The sequence below is a fragment of the Salvia hispanica genome, chromosome 6 (assembly GCF_029641045.1).
Source record: "Salvia hispanica isolate PSC_SH4W2 chromosome 6, Shi_PSC_v1, whole genome shotgun sequence".
Taxonomy (NCBI): Eukaryota; Viridiplantae; Streptophyta; class Magnoliopsida; order Lamiales; family Lamiaceae; genus Salvia; species Salvia hispanica.
In genome coordinates, this window is record NC_142697.1 from 46,163,623 (window position 1) to 46,185,340 (window position 21,718).

The following is a 21,718-nucleotide window of genomic DNA, read 5'->3' on the forward strand; positions in this document are numbered from 1 at the left end:
CAAAAGATAAAGTTTACTACTATAGTTTATTTTATTTTTAAAAAAATGGAAAGAAAGAAGAATATTTCTGCGAAGTAATTGGAATGAAAATCTAAACCAAAGAATGGATACACATTTTTTCTTTTTTCTCTACCATGTTTCTTGATCCCACACAACAACAGTAGGATCATATAATACAAATGTCAGCACATTCCCGCTTCAGAAGCTCGATCACGCTGAAGCAAACGCCTCTCTTCGTGCGTTGCCTCAGCCACCGTGCACCAGTGCCACTGTTCGAGTCAAGAGTATGATGTAGCAGAATGGAATCCTCAATCGTGATGCACCGTCCTGCTTCAAGAAGACAATTTGTATAATTTACAGAATGGAGCCTTGAAAGCCTATCATACAGGTTGGGTTAGAGAGGCAGTTCGATCCTTTCGGACCAGCTGAAGATGTCTGAGTACACCCGATCACCTCCCAGCTCCTCCCCTGTGGCACCGGCAGCAACCCTCATAATGTCCTCGATCAAGGCAAAGTTTCCCATGATGTCAACATGAGCACCACTCTGCGTGCCGCGGCCTTCAAGAAGATTAGACGGGGGAGCATGATCACACTCCCGTATATAAGTTTTCATTCCTGAAGGATTGAATCTGGTTTTTCCACGCCACCCTTTTGCGCTCATGTAGCCTGCACTTAATACAGGGACAGTTTCGTCCCCATCAACGGTGAGAACACCATCTTTTATGCATCTATCTATATTTTCCTCAACCGCAGATGTATCAATTTGAAAAGGAATGTAGCAATCTGTAGCCGCGACCTGTCTGTATACATAAGCTCTTTCAGTAGGAATGCCAATTCCATACATAGAAAAGATCTCCATCTCTGGGGCATTTGGTAACCTGCAAAAAGGGTGTTGTTAATGTATATTACAAAATGCTGCAAACCTAATAAAATCGCGGAAAAAAATTAGTTAACAGAGATCAAAAGTTAAGTACACGATGCTCACTGTCTAACCTTGTTTCTAATGGATTTGACCAATATTTGTAGTGCGAATACTTGGGGTCGTCCAAGTTATCAGCAATACCATAAGAAAAATGAGCACCGCCACGCTCCATCATTTTGGGGGCAACGTAGTTTAGCAGATCCAGTATATCTCCAGCAGTATAAACTTTATATTCAGTAACAGATGTGATGCCACTAATACCCATGTCATGATACTCTGTCCACACATCTTGACAAGTATCGTTTGCAAAATTGTTGCCCTTTACAGCATCCTGCAAAAAACAACTTGATCGTATCAATAAAAGGTTTAGTAACAGTCCATGACACAATTAAAATGACACATTCAACTACATCATGTTTATACACCATCCAGGCACATCATGTTTTTTCTTTGAGCTGTTTTCAACTGAAACATATCCAAAGGCAGGTAAAATAAGTTGAAAGAGATTGAGATCAGAGTAATAACTTGTGACATTGATTTCTCATGACTAGGCTGCTGTTTTGTCATTATACAGAGAACAATCACTTTCATTTTTGTTTGTTTTATGAACTCTTAAAATCAAAGTAATCTAGCTTGGAATGTAAAGCACATTCACTTTGGTGAAAAATCAAAATTTAGTTTAGCTAATCTTCTAATATTAACATTAATCTGATGCTGCTATTTACTGTTCTTTTTAATCATCGTCATGAAATCATTAATTTGCCAGATGTCTTTATTTTTTCCCCGTCGCAAGAAACAGACCAGATAAATGGCAAATATGGAACTGGTGGAACTAAATTAGGGACATCCCAAAGTAGGGACTAATTAACATGCGATAGATATCACAGAAGAAAATAAGAAACGTTACCCTAAAATCAACTCTCTGAATATCCGAAGAATCTGCCTCGGCTACATCTTTCCCAAAGGATATTATTCTTCCATAATGGGCATGTTTTACTTTTGGTTCAATATTTTCATCTTCCGTACCGGTTGAGTTCTCAGGTTGGCTGGTATCTTGCTTTCTTTTGCTAGCAGCATAACCCTGCTCAGGTGACCAGTCAAGTCCACCCCAAATGGTGTCTCCACCTTTTGGTATCATTGACATTGTTGAATCCCATGTCCTTGTCATCCTCATTACGTGCTGCAAGGTTTGGATTCGGAATAGATCCTTATCCAGGACACCAGGAGCAATTGTCCTGAATACAATTGACCGAAAATCGGCTACGGGTAAGCACAGGAACTAACCATACAAAAGTTGGCTGGCTATCAATCTTAACGAGATTTGCACTAAAGTAAACAAGAAGTTCGTACCTGGCCACAGCAATATCTCTTGCTTCTGCAGAGAAAAGCCCAGAAACAGCTTTCGGAACACCTAAAAGTGGCCCCCCAATGTTCATCACAGCCTTTATATGTTTAGCACACCAGTCTGGTCCACCTCCTCCACCCACTGGAGCAGGTGCCTCCACCCATTTCATAAAATGGAGAAAGTATAGAACACCCATGGAATGTGGAATGATTACTGCCCTGTGTCCACTTGTAGCAACCATCAGTTCTATATTACTTTTTATTCTGCTCAGTGCTCCATCACGCACCTGAAAAGTAAGTATTTGATAACAAAAGTGCGTCAACAAGAACAGAGGATTGATATATGTTAACACGTACTTCTGTGTTCTGGAATGAAAGCCTCCAATCATAAGCAGCCATGTACATGGCTTTCTCTTCATACCCAATCTGAGCAAGATTTTCTATTAGAACTGCCCAAACGAAATACCCCGGAGCAAAGTAATCTGCCGCGACAAGGCCAGTGACAGGCCTGACTCTCACACCCGGAGGATCCAAGCCAGTTTCATTATCCAATGACATATGCTCCGCCCAACATAGTGGCCTAACAGTAAAAACAAAAATACAGGTTGAAACTTATATAAGAAGCAGGTCAATGGTAGACAAGAAACTTTTGAGGAATAACTGATTAAAAACTTCATCTCATGTATTGTGTCTCAGAAGCATGAAAACATCTTACAGGAAACTCAAGAGTCTTAAACACACACAGACACAAACAAGGCAGTAGGCTTCCACTAATAAGTGGTGAGTGATAGTGTGATACCACCACTAATTACTACTTTACATAGTAAAATGTTGGGTTTTTGGCTTTTTAAACCAAAATCTTTCCCCGAATTCCGGTTTTTTCCATGAACTATGAGATTTGTTTTTAAAACCACGAACTTCCATTTCGCTAGGATTTTCCCAACCCGACCCGAATAACACATTTCCGACCCGAATAGCATAATTCAAAATGTTAAAGTTGTGTTTTGTTTATTCATAAGTTGTCATTTGTTATGTAATAATTGTGATTGTATGTATTATTGTGCGAAATAGGATCCAAGTAATCAATTTAGTGACAACTAAGATTAAATTTGACATGTAGACAACCCGGGTTTCGTCGTTGACCCGCCAGGGGAAAATCCTAACGAAATGAAAGTTCGTGGTTTTAAAAACAAATCTCATAGTTCATGGAAAAATCCGGAATTCAGGGAAAAGTTTTGGTTTAAAAAGCCAAAAACCCTAAAATGTTCATTAACTAGTCCTGCAAATACCAACACAACTCCTAACTAGATAGAGATCTAACCTTTTAGATACACAATTACTGTACAAAAGCTAAAACATTATTCCAATCTTTACTTTTCCTACTCTATCTACCTTTTCAAAAACCAAACAACCAATTTTACCTCAAAATCAAGAAATAGTGTAACATGGAATAAACTCAAACAAAAAGAGAGAGTCAAGTAATATCTTCACCTCTTGTAAACATCACCAAAAGTGCCTCCCCACAGCCTCTTCCTGAACAAATCTTCAGCACAGCTATGCCCCTCCCACAGCTCCAGCCCTCCCGTGACGATTCCCGGCACGAACACCACCGGATGCTTCGCCTGCAGCCCCTCCTTCTTCAGATTCACCCCGGGCGGGTCGGGCATTGGCCCCGTGATCGCCTCCGTGACGTACTGCGGGAACGAGGAAGGCATCATGTTGAACAGGAACAGCAGCGCCCACCACGCCACGCAGACGCAACCGATGAACCAGCAGCAATTGTCCAGGCACGACCATTTCCGCTGCCTCCTCGGTCTCCGGAGCTCCGGCTTCCTCTCGTCCGGATCAGGATCGCGGACCGGCTCCTGCGCCGCGGCGCGCCTCCGTCGCAGCGATGGCATCGCGGAATATGAGTGTTGGCGGGAAAATCGACCGATCCGGATTGATTTTTTTTTTTTTTTTAATAATTAATTCTGTGAATAGATTTGGATTTTCGATGATCGAGGCTGCGATTAGTACCTAGCTGCTGCTTGTGTGTGAGCTCTGAGAATGAAACTGGCGGCGGCGGAGGAGGAATTGGTGGCGCGAGGCTGAGTTTCTACCGATTGAATGAATGATCCAATCTCGTGTCAGTATCACACGGCCGATTCGAGTCGGGTCGGGTCGGGCGGGTCGGGTCTAATTAAGTACTGTGTAACTGTAATTGCCTACATTCTATTTTTATTAAATAAGTTAATTTTAATATATATAAAAGGGATATTGGCATCTAATATCACGAAATTTTCAAAAAGTTGAGCTTTTCTTATGAATTTTAAAATTGGTAAATAATATCACGAACTTTACCCTCAGTTTGTTTTTTCCCACGATAAAAAATTTTATGTTATTTTAATAGATTAAAAAACAATTTTGGAGGGTATACTTCAAGAAAAACTATCTTCAAATACTGAAAAACTTGAAACTCTCAAAATTGTTGTCGAGAAATTACGAAAACAAATCCGTATCATAATATTATTTGTGAAAAAATTTTCATTCGTGGAAAAACAAACACTGGGTAAAGTTCGTGATATTATTTGCTAATTTTAAAGTTCGTGGGAAAAACCCAACTTTTTGAAAATTTCGTGATATTAGATGCCAATATCCCTTTCTAAAAAGAAATTATCATTAATTCATTCTAATGTTTTATTATGTTTTATGTTTCCAAATTTTGCTATGAAATTATTTTTAATAGTTTAATAGAAACCCGAGTTTTTTTTATGAAACATATTCGAAATTATTTTCACTTTTTTACTAGAAAAAGATCAATACTTATATGTTCAACAGTCTTAAAATCGCCACGGTCACATTGAGCTTTAATTTTGTAGAGATTCATGGAATTTATGTATTCATTATATTATTCATATCGTGATTATTGGATCTAATAAAGGGATTTAATTTGTAATTTAGATTGGTAACGTTTTTTACACTAAAACTTTCTGGAAAATTTGGGCCAAATTATATATTAGCTTGAAATTTAGGTGGGCCTGAATTCTGATTTGTGTTCACTGACCATTCCCTCCAAGAGATGTGATAAATAATGGAGTAATATGTTTATTAAACAGAGAAAACATATTATAATAATGATTAATTCACCTACTCTCATAATATACATTTGGATTAAATATGAGCTATCCAAAGTTTATCAAGGAGTATGTTGAATATCTTATAAGAGAGAATTAGTACTACCTCCGTCCACTAAAATTTATTTCATTTTCCATTTTCGTCCCAAAAAATTTGTTCAAATTCACTTTTACCATTTTTAGTAGTGGACCTCATCTTCCACTAATTCATTCCTACTCACATTTTATTATAAAATAAAACTACTCCTTCTATCTCAGCTAAGATGCTACATTTTTTTTCGCACTTGTGTTTTGGAAAAATGATGATAAATAGTTAAAATAGAGAAAAAATAAAGTAAGTTTGAGAATATTGTAGAAGACACTATATTCTATATTACTACCTCCATCCCCCAAATTTTGACATAGTTTACTATTTCGGTCCGTCCCCTAAATTTTGCCACACTTCACTTTTACCATTTTTGGTAGTGGACCCCATATTCCACTAACTCATTTATATTAACATTTTATTATAAAACTAATACTTTAAAAGTAGGACCCACATCCCACCAACTTTTTCAAAATTTAGGGGACGGAGGTAGTATTATCTTTTTCTTTATTTTCTCTTCACTTTAACTATTTATTATCATTTTTCCAAAACACGTGAAAAAAAGGGACGTGTCATTTTAGCTGGGACGGAGGAAGTAATATATAAAAGCAGGACCCACAATCCCATAACACTCACTTTCCATTACATTTCTTAAAACCCGTGTCGAGTCAAAGTGAGACAAATTTCGATAGACGGAGGTAGTATCAAATACATTAATCCAAAATGGACATTTTGGTAATTTCATTTTCCTTAGTCCGCAACTACTTTCACTTCCATTTCCACTTAAACCATTTCAAATTTCCCCCAAATTTTCGCAATTATTGAAAACCTAATTTCCGAAAAACCCTCGCTCCCAAACCCCCACTCTCAGCCGTACTCTTCTTCCCTCAATGCAAAACTGAAAATCAATCCAAAACCACAGTCTCTTCAAATTAGGGTTCGTTGTCGGTCATCGGATACATTTATTCCGATTCTTTTCTCGACGAAGTGACTCTCGCTTTTCGGACTGCTGATCCTCTCTTGATTGCTGGACTGGAGATGGTTTCCGGTGCAAAAATCGACGGCGGGGCGCAGGTGTTATCGGCGGGAGTGCGGAGAACTATCCAATCGATTAAAGAGATTGTGGGAAACCATTCTGATGCTGATATTTACGTTGTGCTTAAAGAGACCAACATGGATCCTAACGAAACCACCCAGAAACTGCTCAATCAAGGTTCCTTTTGTTTAAAGACTGTCTTTTTTTTTTTCCCTTTCATTTGTTGATGGTGTATAGATTTTTATCTTTTTTCAAATTCGGGTGGGATTCTTGTGTTTTGAATCTTTTTTGTATGGAAAGCTGGAAGCTGAGAATTTCAATCAGGGTGGGGGTGTGGAGAGGTTAACACGTTAGTGTTTGTTTCTAGCTAAGTGCATTGGTTTGTGCTTGATGATATTTGTGGTTTCTCTACAATGCATGTGGAATAAGAGATGTAATCATGGAAATTGAAATGTTGGTCTCAGACTGCGTGGAGCTCATACGAATCATTTATCTTGACTCCGCAGCAGATATTAGTTGTCTTTCAAACAAGTTGGTAGTCTACTGTGTATTTATTTTGTGTAGCTCTGAATTCGTTTCATATGGTTTGTGGTAGTGCATGGGTTGGTGCAAGAAATAGGTGTTATGTTAGGCACTTAAATAACCTTTTAAGGGAATCTCTCATAATTCGTTGCTTGCAATAATGGCGAGGACAGAGGGAATATGAAAGCATATTCATCCACCTAGGAACCAAAATTTCTTGCACTTAGCTAGAAGCCTATCCCTATATTGTGGCAGAAAACCTATCAATTCATTTATTTATTCCATTCATCTAATAGTTCTATAAAAAACCTCACCACTACAACTTCTTCTGGAGTGTTGATTCGTTGTCTATTGTAGAGAAGCCAATTTTTTCTTTGCTCTATAGTCTATATTCTCTACTACCAAGTACTTTATGCTACATAGTTGTTTTTTATGCAGATCCATTCCATGAGGTGAAGAGAAGAAGAGATAGGAAGAAAGAGGTATAGATGGCTGTCTTTTCTTTATATATTTTTGGATTTCTTATTAATATTCATAATATGTTTAATAGTAAGGTCAATATTAATTGCTAATTGTGTAGTTTTATTCTAAAAATTTCCCTCTGCTTTAAGTTTATTTTTTGCATGATCTTAATACGTTAAAGTTGACATATCTCGCTATTTAAGAGGTTGTCATGGCTCAATTTTACTCTAGCTTATTGAAGTTATATACCAAACACGATGCATGAAGTATGAACTTACCAATGTTCTATCTGCAGACCCCGAATCCAGTGCAAAATAGTTACACTGCAGTGGAGCCCACTACAAACAATGATGTTGCACGTATGCCTGCCAAGTATAATACTTATCCTGACCGCAGTTCTCGAAGAGGGGGAACCTCTCGAAATACTGCATCTGGTAATAAGATCTCCTGAAAAAGTTCTATGTGTTTACCACTTCTTGTGGTAAAAATATCTTTAAGGGTAAAAAATCCTTGTGAAATATTTTTGATGAGTTTAAATGATTTTAGTTCTTCAGTAGCGTTCAAATTCAGTAGCAAAAATGGTCTCCATCTTTCTCCATTTCAGTTTGCTGCCTATCTCATTTCAGTAATGGGTGTAATTTAACTGGATGCAGGGGGCACTCGGGAGTTCCGGGTTGTTCGTGACAATAGAGTCAATCATACTAGCGTCGCAGATTCAAAGCCTGGCCTAAATTCAACTTCAAAAAGTCCAGGGGTGATCTCTAGTGGGTCATTGAAGAGGTACTAATAGTTGGATTGAATTTCACTTGATCTAGTTGTGCTTTCGTTGTCTGTGCCTTATTGAAGATGGTGGTACAGTTCAGTTATAAGCTTTATGGTTTTCATGAAGGAGCTATTGCATCATCAAGGCGGCGTATAAGATGTCCATCGGTTAATTGAGTAGGAGAAAATTGAATTAAATAATTTATCATTGTACAGTTTTAGGCATTAGTGACTGTCCTGTTATGGTCAGTCAGTTGCATGGGGGGGGGGGGGGGGAGAAAACTTGTCACTTCCACTTTTGGAACTAAACTATTTTATGTAATTTGTGTCTTATATGAGTAGCTTTCTAAGATATTCCTTTCACAGTTCTCCCAGCGGTTCTGGACGTCAAGAACCTGCTGTATTTCAGCATTCATCTCAGTCTGTCAAGACCGCTGATTCACAAACAAGGCAAACTAAGGATGCTGCTTCAGTTGGTAATGACAGGAAAGAAATGGCTGGTGATAAGGTCTTTCCAATTCCGAGTGCTACTTCACATGTGCAAACAAAGGCAAATGCTTCCCAGCCACAATCTACAACTTTGTCCAGTAGCTCCGTCGTGGGTGTTTATTCTTCCTCCTCTGATCCTGTTCACGTACCATCACTTCATTCTAGACCTGCTGCTAATGTTGGGGCCATCAGGCGGGAGGTTGGGGTAGTGGGACCTCGTCGCCAGTCATCTGAAAATTCTCCTAAGCCATCATCATCTCAAGGCACATCTTTGCCAAATCCGCAATCCAGACAAGATGGCCAATTGCAAGAATCTGTGCAGTCATTTAATGCTAAATCAAAGAATGGCCACTCAAACCAAAATGTGGCATCTGACTCTGCTGTAGCTGGTCCACCTGCTGGGAGATCATTTTCCAGTAATTCCTATGGTAGCCGTTCTCATCAACCCATTGGACACCAAAAAGGCAAGATAGGTATTTTGCATTCCTCAGTTCGTATATTAGTGACTAAAGTTGAATACTCCCTATAGTTATTTCCTTATACTACATTTAGCATCTGGTGAGCTTACTGAATCTTTCTTCTGTAGCTCATCAGCCCAACAAGGAATGGAAGCCAAAAGCAAGTGTAAAACCAAGTGCAAAGACAGTCTCTCCTCCCGCAGACAATCCAGAACACACGAAAAAAGAAGCAGCTGTTTTGCAAGATAACATTTCACAATTGAATCTTTCTGAAAGTCAAAATGTGATTATAGCTGCACATATTCGCGTCTCTGAGGAAGACAGATGCCGTCTGACCTTTGGAAGCATAGGCGCTGAATTTGAAATATCTGCTAATTCAGTTGGCATGGCTGCTAATGCTGTAGAAGAATTATCTGCCAATCCTTCTGGAAGGTTGTTTTCATTTAACTTTGTCAGATGCTTATTTATGAATTTCTCTCCCTTCTCTTATTTTGGTGTCTTTTTACCTTTTCTTACTAATTTAATTACTTGTACTCTTCATTGGGAAGTTTAGTCAGTTAGTTTCATGTTTGCCTTGACATTCATATGGATATTGTTACTTTTATACTTGTACTCTTATGTTTTGTATCTGTTTACCCTTTCCTACTAATTTTTATTTCTTTACAGTTGTACTAAAAATGACTAAGCAATGTAAATTTGTAGTGTTTCAGTCTCTGCCACTGAAGCCTCAGGAGATGAACCTGTTACTACCAAATCCTTAGAGATGATGGATGGCTCTGTCCGAAGTTCAGAATCCAATTCGCCTGCTTCAGGTGATCTGTCTGATCGGACTGAGAAGAAAGACTCTTCAAGTCCACAGAACTTTAATGACTATGCTGATGTTGGCTTGATGCGTGGCAACAGCCCATCTTATACTCCCGAATCACTACAGCAGCATGATACGACTGAACTGCCAAGCTTCTCGGTGAGTGAATAAATAACTTTCTTTGAGCAATTGATTTATTAATAACAGAAGCTGCAACTTGTTTTATTGTTTTTTACTGCCCTCAGGGTTATGATCCCCATATGGCTTATGATATTTCCTACTTCCGCCCAGTTGTTGATGAAAATGTTAGAGGGCCAAGCCTTACGTCATCTCAAGAGGTTAGGATCGAACTATTGTATGCCATTAATTAAGCATGAATCCTTTTTAGTCGTATGCTGTGCCTGTCACACAGAACCAACCTATATACGCTCTTATCTAGTTGTACTTATTACCGGACACATCGTGGTCATATTTATTACCACTGGTTGCATGCATTCACAGCCACATTGATGCTAACAATCCCCGTACTTAGATTTGTTTCATTAACCAAATAATTAACAGGTCATATGCTCTGCACTGCATATAAATAACATAGAAGTTGGTTTGGGAGATTTCTTATATATAATTATTTTAAAAACTAGAAATCCTTGGGAGTTTTGCAGTGCCACTAAATATACTATTTCTCAACATAGACTCTTAGTTTTGAACTTTATATTCTGTCTGATGACTTTGAACTTCTTGTGCATGCAGGTCCTTGGTTCACATGCAACCAATGTTGTTCCAGCTTCCACAATTGCAATGGTTCAGCAGCAGCAACAACAGCAACAGCTGCAGCTGCAGCAGCAACAACAGCAGCAGTTCGCCCAGATGTATCCCCAACTTCACGTCTCCCATTTTGCTAACATGATGCCGTATCGTCAATTCTTGCCTCCTGTCTATGTTCCGCCAATGCCTGGTTACTCCAATAGTCCCACATATCCTCATCCTTCAAATGGCAGCAGCTACTTACTGATGCCCGGGAATAACTCCCATGGGACTCCAAGTGGTGTCAAGTATGGTATCCAACAGTTCAAGCCTGTGCCTACTGGTACTCCAACTGTTTTTGGAAACTTCACCAGTCCTGCTGGTTATGCCATCAATGCTCCTGGGGTTGTTTCCAGCTCCGCAGGCCATGATGATTCATCTCGTATAAAGTATAAAGATAATCTTTATGTTCCAAACCCCCAGGTAACTAAGGCAACTCTATATCATGCATGTTATAGTCGTACTGAACTTTATGCATGAACATGAATAATATCTATATTTCAATGAATTGATATTAGGCTATATGACAAGTTTCTCTTTAGAACAGTCTTGGAAATCATTTGTCATTTTGTCTTGAATTAATATCTACAAATTGTGATTCCCTCCTCTCTTACATGTTCTAAAATACAGGCGGAGACCTCTGAAATTTGGATGAATGCAAGGGATGCTTCTGGTATGCAGTCGTCATATTACAACATACCCGCGCAATCGCCTCATCCTACTGCATATTTGACTTCACACAGCGGTCACGCCTCTTTCAATGCTGCTGCTGCACAGCCCTCCCATATGCAATTCCAAGGCATGTACCATCCTTCCCCACAACCCCCTACTATTGCAAGTCCTCATCATATGGGCCCTGCCATGGGCGGTAATGTGGGAGTTGGTGTGGCTGCTCAGGCTCCCGGAGCACAAGTGGGTGCGTACCAGCAACCTCAGTTGGGGCACTTGAATTGGACCGGTAATTTCTGAATATAGTATTTCACTGGAGCCCTTTAGCTTCCAGAAATTGACATTAGCTATAGTTATTTCCAATCTTGTGGTTATTAAATGTGAAGAATGCTATTATTTCAAATCAATGCAGTAAATTTTGTGTTGTCATTGTTCATTGTTCTACACTCGTCCGATATTTTGTGATATTTCGTTCTCCTAACACACCTCACTGCGCACGAGAATCATTCCCTAGTCCAGCACTACGCAGCATTTGCAGTAGTGAACAAGGTTGTGAGTCTTTAGCAGCAACTCTTGTCTCTTTCGTCTTTAAAGCGTGCGTTATAAGGCTAAAGCAGGACACATGGGATGAATAAGTTGGGAAATGCAAAGGTAGAGAGACATGGCTTTTGTCGTAGCTTTAGAAAAAGAAAACCTGCAAAGCACCCGAGCCTCGGATCACTCCCACCTCACCTGCTATATTTGTTTTAAAGTTTTGGTCTCTTGCATCATCATCTTTATTTTGCTGCTTCTACTAAAAGAGCTTGTGTTGTTGAACAATGGAATGATTTGGGCTTTTGTCAGAGAAAGAAAAGGTAAAGAGGGTGGCTTTTGATTTGTTGTATGGATTTGGATCACTTGGAAGTTCATCAGTTCTTAGGGATTGTGTGAATATATTCTGTTATTGGGATTGGTGAAAAACATCTTTGTTTGATGATTTGGTGATCGTGCATGATTCCCATGTTCTTCCTATCCCCCACCTTCTTTATAGCTCTGAAACTAAAGCATTTCACTCTGTGCGTGCGTGCGTGTGAGAGGTCTGTCTCCATACTAAAGTAGTGCAGTGTGTGTGTGTGTGAGAGAGAGAGAGAGAGAGGCTATTTAATTTCTTCTAAATGTAATCTATTTGAATTTATGTACAAATAGAAACCTTTAACTTAGCACAAAATTCTCACACTTGTTAATTCTCATACAGTATTTTGATTCATAGTAAATCTCAACATTGTTAATTTTTCAATAATGTCACAAGGCTCATATTTTGGTTGTTGATAATACAATGTAGTAGCAGTACTCTCTCCGTCTCACAAAAGATGTCACACTTTTCATTTTAGTTTGTCTCACAAAAGATGTTACATTTTCCTTTTTAAAAAAAGTTTTCTCTCACATGAATATAAAAACTATATTTTCTCTCTCCATTTAACATAAAAAAAAAACCTCTTAAAATCATGTGCCGTTCCACAAATGTGACATCTTTTGTGGGACGGAATGAGTATATCTTAGACATTGGCATGTATATAGTTGGTTGTGTATGTACACTCCAAGGTGTGTATAGGTCCAAAGTAGCTAGTATAGTTGGAATTGATGAAAAAATGGAATCTCTTGTGGCCAAGCATCCATATGACAAGAAAGGAATCTATAATAGCTAGTATTCTCAAAATTGATTTTTCCATGTGAATAAATATTGTTTGATGTAGATATATGATATCACCCACTCATCATGGTTTTATGTTGTCTCTATTATCCTTGGCATGATGCAATACCACTGTATGAGTAATGTTCCCCTGCACAAACATTTATTTCTATTTTGTTTATTAAATGGTAATTGTCTCAAAATATATATTTTTGATGCAAATGAAAAGTTAAGAGGATAAAAATTAGCAAACAACATACTAGTAGTAAAGAATACAAAGCAATACGCATCCTAACGTTATCTGTCAACTTCATTAACAACTTCATTAACTAATGAAATCTGAAACCAATAGAAAGAGAGAGCTTCTTGTAAGATTTTTTTTTGAGTAAAAATGTGCTAGTCTAGACACATTGCCACGTAATGTATTCACTCAGTCAAATATTAGTACTTGATTGTTACACATTAACCATAAAATGAAGTATGATCTTGTCTCTTATATATATCAATTAATTTTACACCCTTAACTTTTGGTTGCATTCTTTATTTCAATCAAATCAAATCTTGATTAATATTCTTTCCGTAGAATTTCTTCCAACTTTGCATCACATCCGAACCCCCAATGTTGTAAAAGTGATTTTTGAGAGCCCCACGAATGCAATCACCCCAATATTAATTTTTAATAAAATCCTTATAAAATGAGATACTCTACAATGGTAGAGGGTCAAGTGGCAAATGATTTCGAAAAATCGAATTTAATAGAAATTTCTGGTTTTCATGTACAACCGATGGTTTGACCGACTCGTACGACACCTCGTCTTTGCTCATACACAAGTCGACCCTATACATGCACGTGCGCACATGCACACACACATTTTAATTTTATCAATAAATGTAAAAAGAATTGATAGGTCATTCTTAATATTCTCAAAATTTAAAGAACCGGTTGATATTGCAATTTTTAGGGGAAATTAAACATTGGTTTTGTGCAACAATAGTTATATACACGGGCCATCGATATGATGCAATTTTTTATAACATGTTATGTTATAATTATATCTATGTATGTTAGTATAATGATTGTGCTATTTATATGATGAACACTTTCACGAACACAAATTGATATAGATATCACACGATCCATTATATATGTTGAAATAATTCCAACAATTATAGCACGACTTGTGTGTTTCTTTTACATGAACTAAGTTATAATTAAGTGGTAGCATGATACCAAATCTAAGGCCCAACTTCATTGCTTTCCCCATTTAAATGGTCACTAACTTAACTCGATCGAATAATTTGCACTATATGCTCCATTAAAAAAATGTTTACCATTTATCATTGTGTTTAAATTAATTATTTTAATTTAAATGTAATGATTTTGTAATGTAATTTGAATTCATATCGCCACGTGATAGGTTAGACAATCACAATTACATAAATATTTTCTCTTTTTTTTTTTTTTTCTTTTTAATTTTGTAATTGGCTAGATATATACTCTGTATATGCCAATGTGATCGTACCAATAAATTTTTACTCATCTTGCCACTTAAATTTGACCAACTTAATTAGCATTTTCTTCGACTACTTTTATCACAATCAACCTCTAATGTATATACGATACAAGCTAAAACTAAGATAGTTTGAATCACACTAGTATACTTCAAAAAAATAATAAAGAAGCGGATCAAAACTAGAAGCATCATTTTCTCAAATCTATTTAAATGCTCCATTTGTCGCTTAAAGTTTGTCCCATTTTTCTATATTCGTCCGTCCCACAAAATTTGTCTCATTTCACTTTTTACTATTTTTTGTAGTGGACCTCATATTCCACTAACTCAATCATTCTCACATTTTATTATAAAACGAATACTATATAAAAGTATGACCCACATTTCATAACTTTTTCAACTCACTTTTCATTACATTTCTTAAAATCCGTGTCTGGTCAAGTAGAACAATATTTGAAAGACGGAGAGAGTAACAAATAGACATATTACTCAACGTTAACTTGTCCCGACAATTCGCGAAATTGGACCGACTCGATGATGATATTATTCAAGATTAATTTTATTCAAGAAAAACTAAGATGCATAAGCCAAAACTGATCTTACATTATTCAACATGGGATAAATATTGAGCCATATGACCTATTTAATCAAACACAAAATTTATAATACTAAATGTTACTACCTCCGTCCCTGAAAATTTGATACATATTACTATTTCGGTCCGTCCCTGAAAATTTGATACATTTCACTTTTACCATTTTTGGTAGTGGACCCCATATTCCACTAACTCATTCCTACTCACATTTTATTATAAAACTAATACTTTAAAAGTAGGACCCACATCCCACCAACTTTTTCAACTCACTTTCCATTACATTTCTTAAAACCCGTGTCGGGTCAAAGTGTATCAAATTTTGGGGGACGGAGGTAGTATTATCTATTAGAAATGGGTCACTCAACCTTTAAAATGCCTTATAAGGGGGAGGGTTATCCATACTTATATAGATTAGATTGGATCATCACCAAGTCGATGTGGAATAGAATTTAGAGAATTTAACACGTCCCCTCACGTATGGGCCGGAAAGGACATCGGTCTTCCATCACGTGGGTAGGCAATGCTAGAGATAAGAGAACCATCATCGATGTGGGCCGGAAAGGACATCGGTCTTCCACTCGTGAGTGAGGTAGATAAGTGATAAAGAGAAAACCATCATCGACTTGGGCCCGCTCTGATACCATATTAGGAATGAGCCACTCACCCCTTAAAAGGCCTCATAAGAAGGATGATTATCCATATTTATATAAATTAGATTGGATTATCACCGGTGGTGGGATAGAATTTAGAGAATTTAATATTATGAAATTGAAACCAACATAACTAGAAAAAAATTTGAAATGAGAGATACACTTGCCAGCCCATTCCCCCCCTATATAAAGCTCTCCCCATAAGATGGAGAAAAAACAACACAAAACAGAACTCTCTCAAATTCTCTCTCTCTTTCTCATAAGCGTGCTGGCAAGCTTTGAGTAGACGATGCGCCACTCCATCTCCTTCCCCCACATCAAATGAGTGCCATTGTTTCAACTGTTTTGTGTGCTGCGTGTGTAACCATTTCTGTTCCTTTCACATGATTGTGTTTCCCTTCTATCGCATCCATCTCTCTCTCTGCAGCTTTTGCCTCTCTCTCAGCAGACAATCCCTAATTTCTCCTTTTTCCTGATCTCTCCGCTTGATTTTGCGCATAATTGGCCGATCATGGTGGAGAGGTGCGGCTACGGCAGGGAGAGCGAAATCTCCTCGAATTCGTCGTTTTCCTCGAGTTTGCTCGACGCGATCTACCGCTCGATCGATCGAGGAGACGAGGAGGTGCCGATCTACGGCGGAGGAGTGAGGAAGAAGAGCTTCGGCGGCGTAGGAGGCGCTAACGTGCGCCGCGGCGTGACTGAGCGTGACGAGGAGATGGAGAGGTTCCAGCGCGCTTGCATGGTTGAGAAATGGGTGGAGAAGAAGGTGAGCGAGAGATCCGTCGGTCGGAGGAGATCCGTCGCTGATTTTGATCAGGTGAAGAAGCTGCGGAAGGATCGGGAGAGTTCCAGCTGGAGCTCCTCCGATTCGAGCTCGGGCGGCGCCGGTGGATTCTTCTTCTCTTCGTCGGAGGCGGAGTCGATTCAGGCGCGGCGGCCGAAGCCGATCAGGACGGGGATCGAGAAGGAGAAAATCGCGGTGAATCGCCGCGAATCGGAGCAGAAGCCTAAAATTGAAGGCGGATTCTCGAAGACGAAGCTGCGCGCGCTGAAAATCTACGGCGATTTGAAGAAGGTGAAGCAGCCGATATCCCCCGGCGGAAAACTCGCCGGATTCCTGAACTCGCTCTTCAAAGGCAAAATCGGCGACGAATCGCCGATTTTGAAATCCACAACCTCCGCGTCGTCGTGCTCTTCCCGATCCTGCCTCAGCAAAACGCCGTCGTCCAGAGGCAACCACTCCTCCGCCGGCGCGAAGAGATCCGTGAGATTCTCTCCGGTGAGCGTGATCGCCGACTCGGAAATCAACAACAAAAAGCAGACATCGTCAAATCACAGCAGCAAAAACAGCATCAGAAGCGTGATCAACGAGGAGCTAATGGCGCACGTGATGGATCAGAACCGCTGCGCCGAGGAGGTGGCGAGGGATTTGCTGAGGAATTACCAGAGGCAAAATCAGCAACCACAGGTTTTCGATCGAGATTTCGACGACGATGCAGCAAGCTGCGCGAGCTCAGATTTGTTCGAGCTCGATAATCTCTCGGCGATTGGGATGGAGATTTACAGAGAGGAGCTGCCGGTTTACGAGACGACGCGGCTCGATTCCGCCGGCAACGGATTAATCTATTAAAATATTATTTTAATAATGGTTTAAGTATTAATTAATTAAGAATATTATGTATTTTTAGTTTTTTTTTTTAATTATTGGTTTGGGGGGTTTATAAGTAGTATCTGACTGTAATTAATTTAATTTTGTGCATTGTTTTCATGGTAGTGTGTGTCTTTGGTGGTGGTGAGTAAAAGTACTATGTGAATTCAAATAAATTTGAAAATGTTGTTAGTAAATTAATAATTTGGGATTAAATGGAAATGTGAAGCATGCAGTGGAAAAGTAAAGGTGAAGAATCTGAGGTGGACAAGATTATGAAAAGCAAATGCTCTATTTAGTTAGTGACAGAAATACACATTGAGAAACTTTTATTTTATTGAATTTGGGGGTCTAAATTTATTTAGTTTTTTAATAATTTAATTTTTGAATAATATGTTTATGTTTTTGAATTCGAAATATTTGGGCAGTAACATACTTTTATTTAATTATGTTATTTATACTCCCTCCGTCCTAGATAGTCTGTCTCATTTTGATCGGACAAAATTTTTAAGAAATGTAATGAAAAATGAGTTGAAAAAGTTAGTGGAACGTGAATCCTATTTTTATGGATTAATTTTATAATAAAATGTGAGTAAGAATAATTTAATGAAATATGAGATTCACTATTAAAAAATGATAAAAAGTGAAATAAGATAAACTACATAGGACGGGCAGAAATGATAAAAATGGGACAAACTTATAAAAGATGGTTAGTTTTGAAAGTAAAGATGTAGCAAGTGATAAAAATGGGACAAAATGCTCTGTTTTTGTGACTGTGAAATACACATTGAAACTTTGACTTTTATTTTCTTGAATTTGGGGGTCTAAATTAATTCGGTTTTTAAATAATTTAATTTTTGAATAATATGTTTATGTTTTTGAATTCGAAATATTTGGGCAGCAACAATTGTTACCAAAATGTGTATTATTTTCACTTTTAAATAGTACTCTGCCCGTCCCACAGTAATTGTTACTCTTATTATGGGTACAAGTTTTTAAGAAATATAAAGAAAAGTTGGTTGGAAAAGTTAGTGGAATGTGAGATCCACTTTTTTATATTGATTTTATAATAAAAATGTGAGTGAAGTGAATTAGTGGAATGTAGGACCTACTTACTATTTATGGTAAATATGAAGCGTGACAATTATTGTGAGACGGACTGAAATGGAAAAGAGTGACAATTGTTATGGGACGGAGGGAGAAGTTGGTTATAGGCGAAAAAAATATTTAATTTTTTGTAAGCTTACTACCTAAGTAGTTTATTAAATATTACTACTATAGTTTAGTTGTTGTTTATCTTCGTGGTTTTTGGTTCCTGTCTTTGAAGTTATTTATTTGTGTACTTTTGCTGTTTGTTTTTGTGTGTTTTGTCTTTGTAGTTTTTTTTTTCCTTTTACGTTTGTTCAACTTTTGGATATTTTGTTATGTATTTTGTGATTGTTGTTTGAAGCTTTTCCTTTGATTTGGAGGTGCTTATAAAGTTTGGCTTGAACATTTTATGATACTAGCTACACAACATATAAGAGATGGTTAGTTTTGAAAGTAAAGATGTACTAGCAAGTGATGAAGATAAAGAAGATTGAAAATGAAAATTGGATGATGTGTGTTTGTCGCCAAAAGATTGGGACATGAGATCTATGGTTAGATCTTTGTTGGCTAGGCAAATTAGTCAGAAATAGAAATGATAATGTCCTAAGATAAATGGAAACCAATTGTACAAATGCAATTGTTAATTTTATTTTTTACAGTTAGTAAGCACTAGCTAAATCATCTATCATTGATTGGGTTGTCACTTTTTTGCTTCATATTTCCACTACTTCACCACCAAACTCATTATATTTAATTGAGTATCAAATTAATAATGTACTTAGTCATTTGGTATACAATGTTGGGGTGAAATAGTGACAATTCATTTTTGGTGGATAAGGTTTATAGATAACTCTAATATGTGATTTTTCTTTTGTTTTGGATTTTAATAAAATGTTTACTTGTGTTTATATGTTCAATTTACTATTTTTTATATTAGTTTTATTTTTAACTGATTCTGAAGTACTACTTTGTTTCTCATCAATTTTGACTTATATGATAAAAATTATTGGGGGTGAAATTTGTCCTCATGCATTATGTCATATTTAGGTCTTGACAAAACATTATATGTAATGCTGACATGCGCACATGACATAAAACTGAATCCCACTTAAAGCCCGACTACTCTATGTGTGCGCGTGCGCGCGATCGATAAACTAGATTTTGACCATCATGGTTATTCTAGTTTTTACACAAAGTAACTTGCATTGTTTTCATATTTCACCAACAAAGTTAACCAAAAATGATTAATAATAATTGTAGAAGAAATTCTTGCTATCAGGACCACCTTGAAATCGTGGTCAAGTTATCATAATAAAGTAAGTATATTAATTAACAATACATTAAACATAACTAACATATTAATGCCAACACCAAGATTCTTTAACTCTTGAACTAAAGAAAAAGAAAAGCCTAACCTACGAACAATTTCCTAATAAAAAGTGTGCTATATAGGCTCTAATTATAATTGTCTATATTCAACCAACAAAGTTGGATGGATGTAGGTGGCAAAGTACGATGTTTACATTATTCAAGTTCTCATTCATTATTTATTCACTTATTATTCAAAATAAAAATAAAAAATAGAACCTTTAAAAGTAAAAATATGAGTCATTTTCAACCCCTAGATTGTGAAGATCTATGATAGTTCAATTCAATCTAATCCCACAAGAAATGAAAATTTTAATTGAATTTGTATATATTCGCAATAAATTCACTTTTTCTAAAGAGAATTCATTGGTAGTAAATTCTACTTCCTCCATCCCCCAAATTTTGTCACTATTTGACCCGGTACAGGTTTTAAGAAATGTAATAAAATGTGGGTTGAAAAAGTTAGTGACACTTGGATCCTATTTTTATATATTATTTTTAAAATAAAATGTGAGTGAGAATGAGTTAGTGGAATGTATGGTCCACTACCAAAAATGATAAACGTGAAAGGTGACGAATTTTTAGAGACGGACAAAAAATAAAATAAGTGATAAATTTTCAGGGACCGAGGGAGTATTTTAAATGGGATTCAGTAGCTTAACCATTCTATGCATAAGTGTGGTATTTAAATTATTGAAATATTAATCAATGGTTGGGCTCTAGACTTTACGCATGCAGCTTCCTTTGGCTCAATTAATTGAGATTTTATGAGGACCCCTACACAAAGTTAATAATTTTTTGGTTGTTTAAATTTTTAATCACCAAAAGTAAAAAAAAGGTGGGCCAATTGCATGCTAAACTCATTTATGTTCACATTAGGAAGTGAATCATTCTTTTCTTTTCCTTTTTCTAGTGCTATGAATTTTATTTTTAACATTTGATCATCGTAATATTTTATGATTATAAAAGAAGCATAATTATAAAATATTATGCCTTTTTATAGAATATTTCGAAATATTATTGTGAGAAAACATTATCCAAAATCTAAGGTACTATATTTTAGAATTATTCAATAGATTTGGATGAAGTCAATATTGATTTGAACAGGTATAAAATGGTATTTTGCTGCAAAAAATCGTTTTCTAACTACATTAAATCAATATATTTCATACGAGCTTCACGTGGAAACATTGACCTTTTTTTCCCTTCTGCGAAATAATAAATGTAAATTTTTCGAAAATAAAAATAAAATCACTTAAGGTATTATGAACATGACTATATATAGTTAAGCATGAATTTAAGATGCTACTATTATCTAATAGTACTAATATTTTGCCAAAATAGCATAATTAAAACACGAAAAGAGGCCCTAATTAAGATGATGTGTGCAATTATAGTAGGAGCACATTAATTTTAGGCTTCTTGCACGACTCGAAAAAGCACTCAATTAAATAATATTTGCCCACTAATTCCAAACTAGATTTAAAATTATATAGAATATATTTCTAATGATTAGAGATAGATACAAGGCTACAATTTAGTCAACAACTAAAGAGTTGTGGTCTTTTCATTAGTATATAGCCTAAACTACCTATGATCTCATGATCATAATTAAGTTCCCTAATTAGCCACACATACACATAATTAAACTAATGCTTATATTCATAACATATACTAATACAATAGTTCGCCAAAAAGTTTTACTCCATTTTAT

The 21,718-nt window shown here is 36.8% G+C and overlaps 3 protein-coding genes across 4 annotated transcripts; 2 read left to right on the forward strand and 1 right to left on the reverse strand.

Moving 5' to 3' along the window:
* Window positions 1-5: 5 nt before the first annotated feature.
* Window positions 6-4,377, reverse strand: LOC125208495 (phospholipid:diacylglycerol acyltransferase 1-like). 2 transcript variants are annotated; one of them, XM_048108129.2, is made up of 7 exons: window positions 3,758-4,377; window positions 2,624-2,846; window positions 2,273-2,553; window positions 1,830-2,157; window positions 994-1,253; window positions 797-878; window positions 541-666 (listed from the first exon to the last, which is right to left on the reverse strand). In XM_048108129.2, exons 1-7 carry the CDS (start codon window positions 4,165-4,167, stop codon window positions 658-660), a joined length of 1,593 nt encoding a protein of 530 aa, XP_047964086.2. In that variant the 5' UTR covers window positions 4,168-4,377; the 3' UTR covers window positions 541-657. The 2 variants fall into 2 exon arrangements, with proteins under 2 accessions (XP_047964084.2, XP_047964086.2); XM_048108127.2 differs by having other exon boundaries at window positions 6-878; window positions 3,758-4,376.
* A 1,886-nt stretch (window positions 4,378-6,263) lies between these two features.
* LOC125207323 (uncharacterized) lies at window positions 6,264-11,910 on the forward strand. The gene is made up of 10 exons (XM_048106613.2): window positions 6,264-6,680; window positions 7,464-7,507; window positions 7,783-7,921; window positions 8,141-8,267; window positions 8,616-9,211; window positions 9,325-9,628; window positions 9,899-10,160; window positions 10,247-10,339; window positions 10,752-11,228; window positions 11,436-11,910. Exons 1-10 carry the CDS (start codon window positions 6,506-6,508, stop codon window positions 11,772-11,774), a joined length of 2,556 nt encoding a protein of 851 aa, XP_047962570.2. The 5' UTR covers window positions 6,264-6,505; the 3' UTR covers window positions 11,775-11,910.
* A 4,194-nt stretch (window positions 11,911-16,104) lies between these two features.
* On the forward strand, window positions 16,105-17,723 carry LOC125204554 (protein BIG GRAIN 1-like A). The gene has a single exon (XM_048103245.2). The coding sequence runs from the start codon at window positions 16,411-16,413 to the stop codon at window positions 17,527-17,529; it is 1,119 nt and encodes a 372-aa protein (XP_047959202.2). The 5' UTR covers window positions 16,105-16,410; the 3' UTR covers window positions 17,530-17,723.
* Window positions 17,724-21,718: the final 3,995 nt, after the last annotated feature.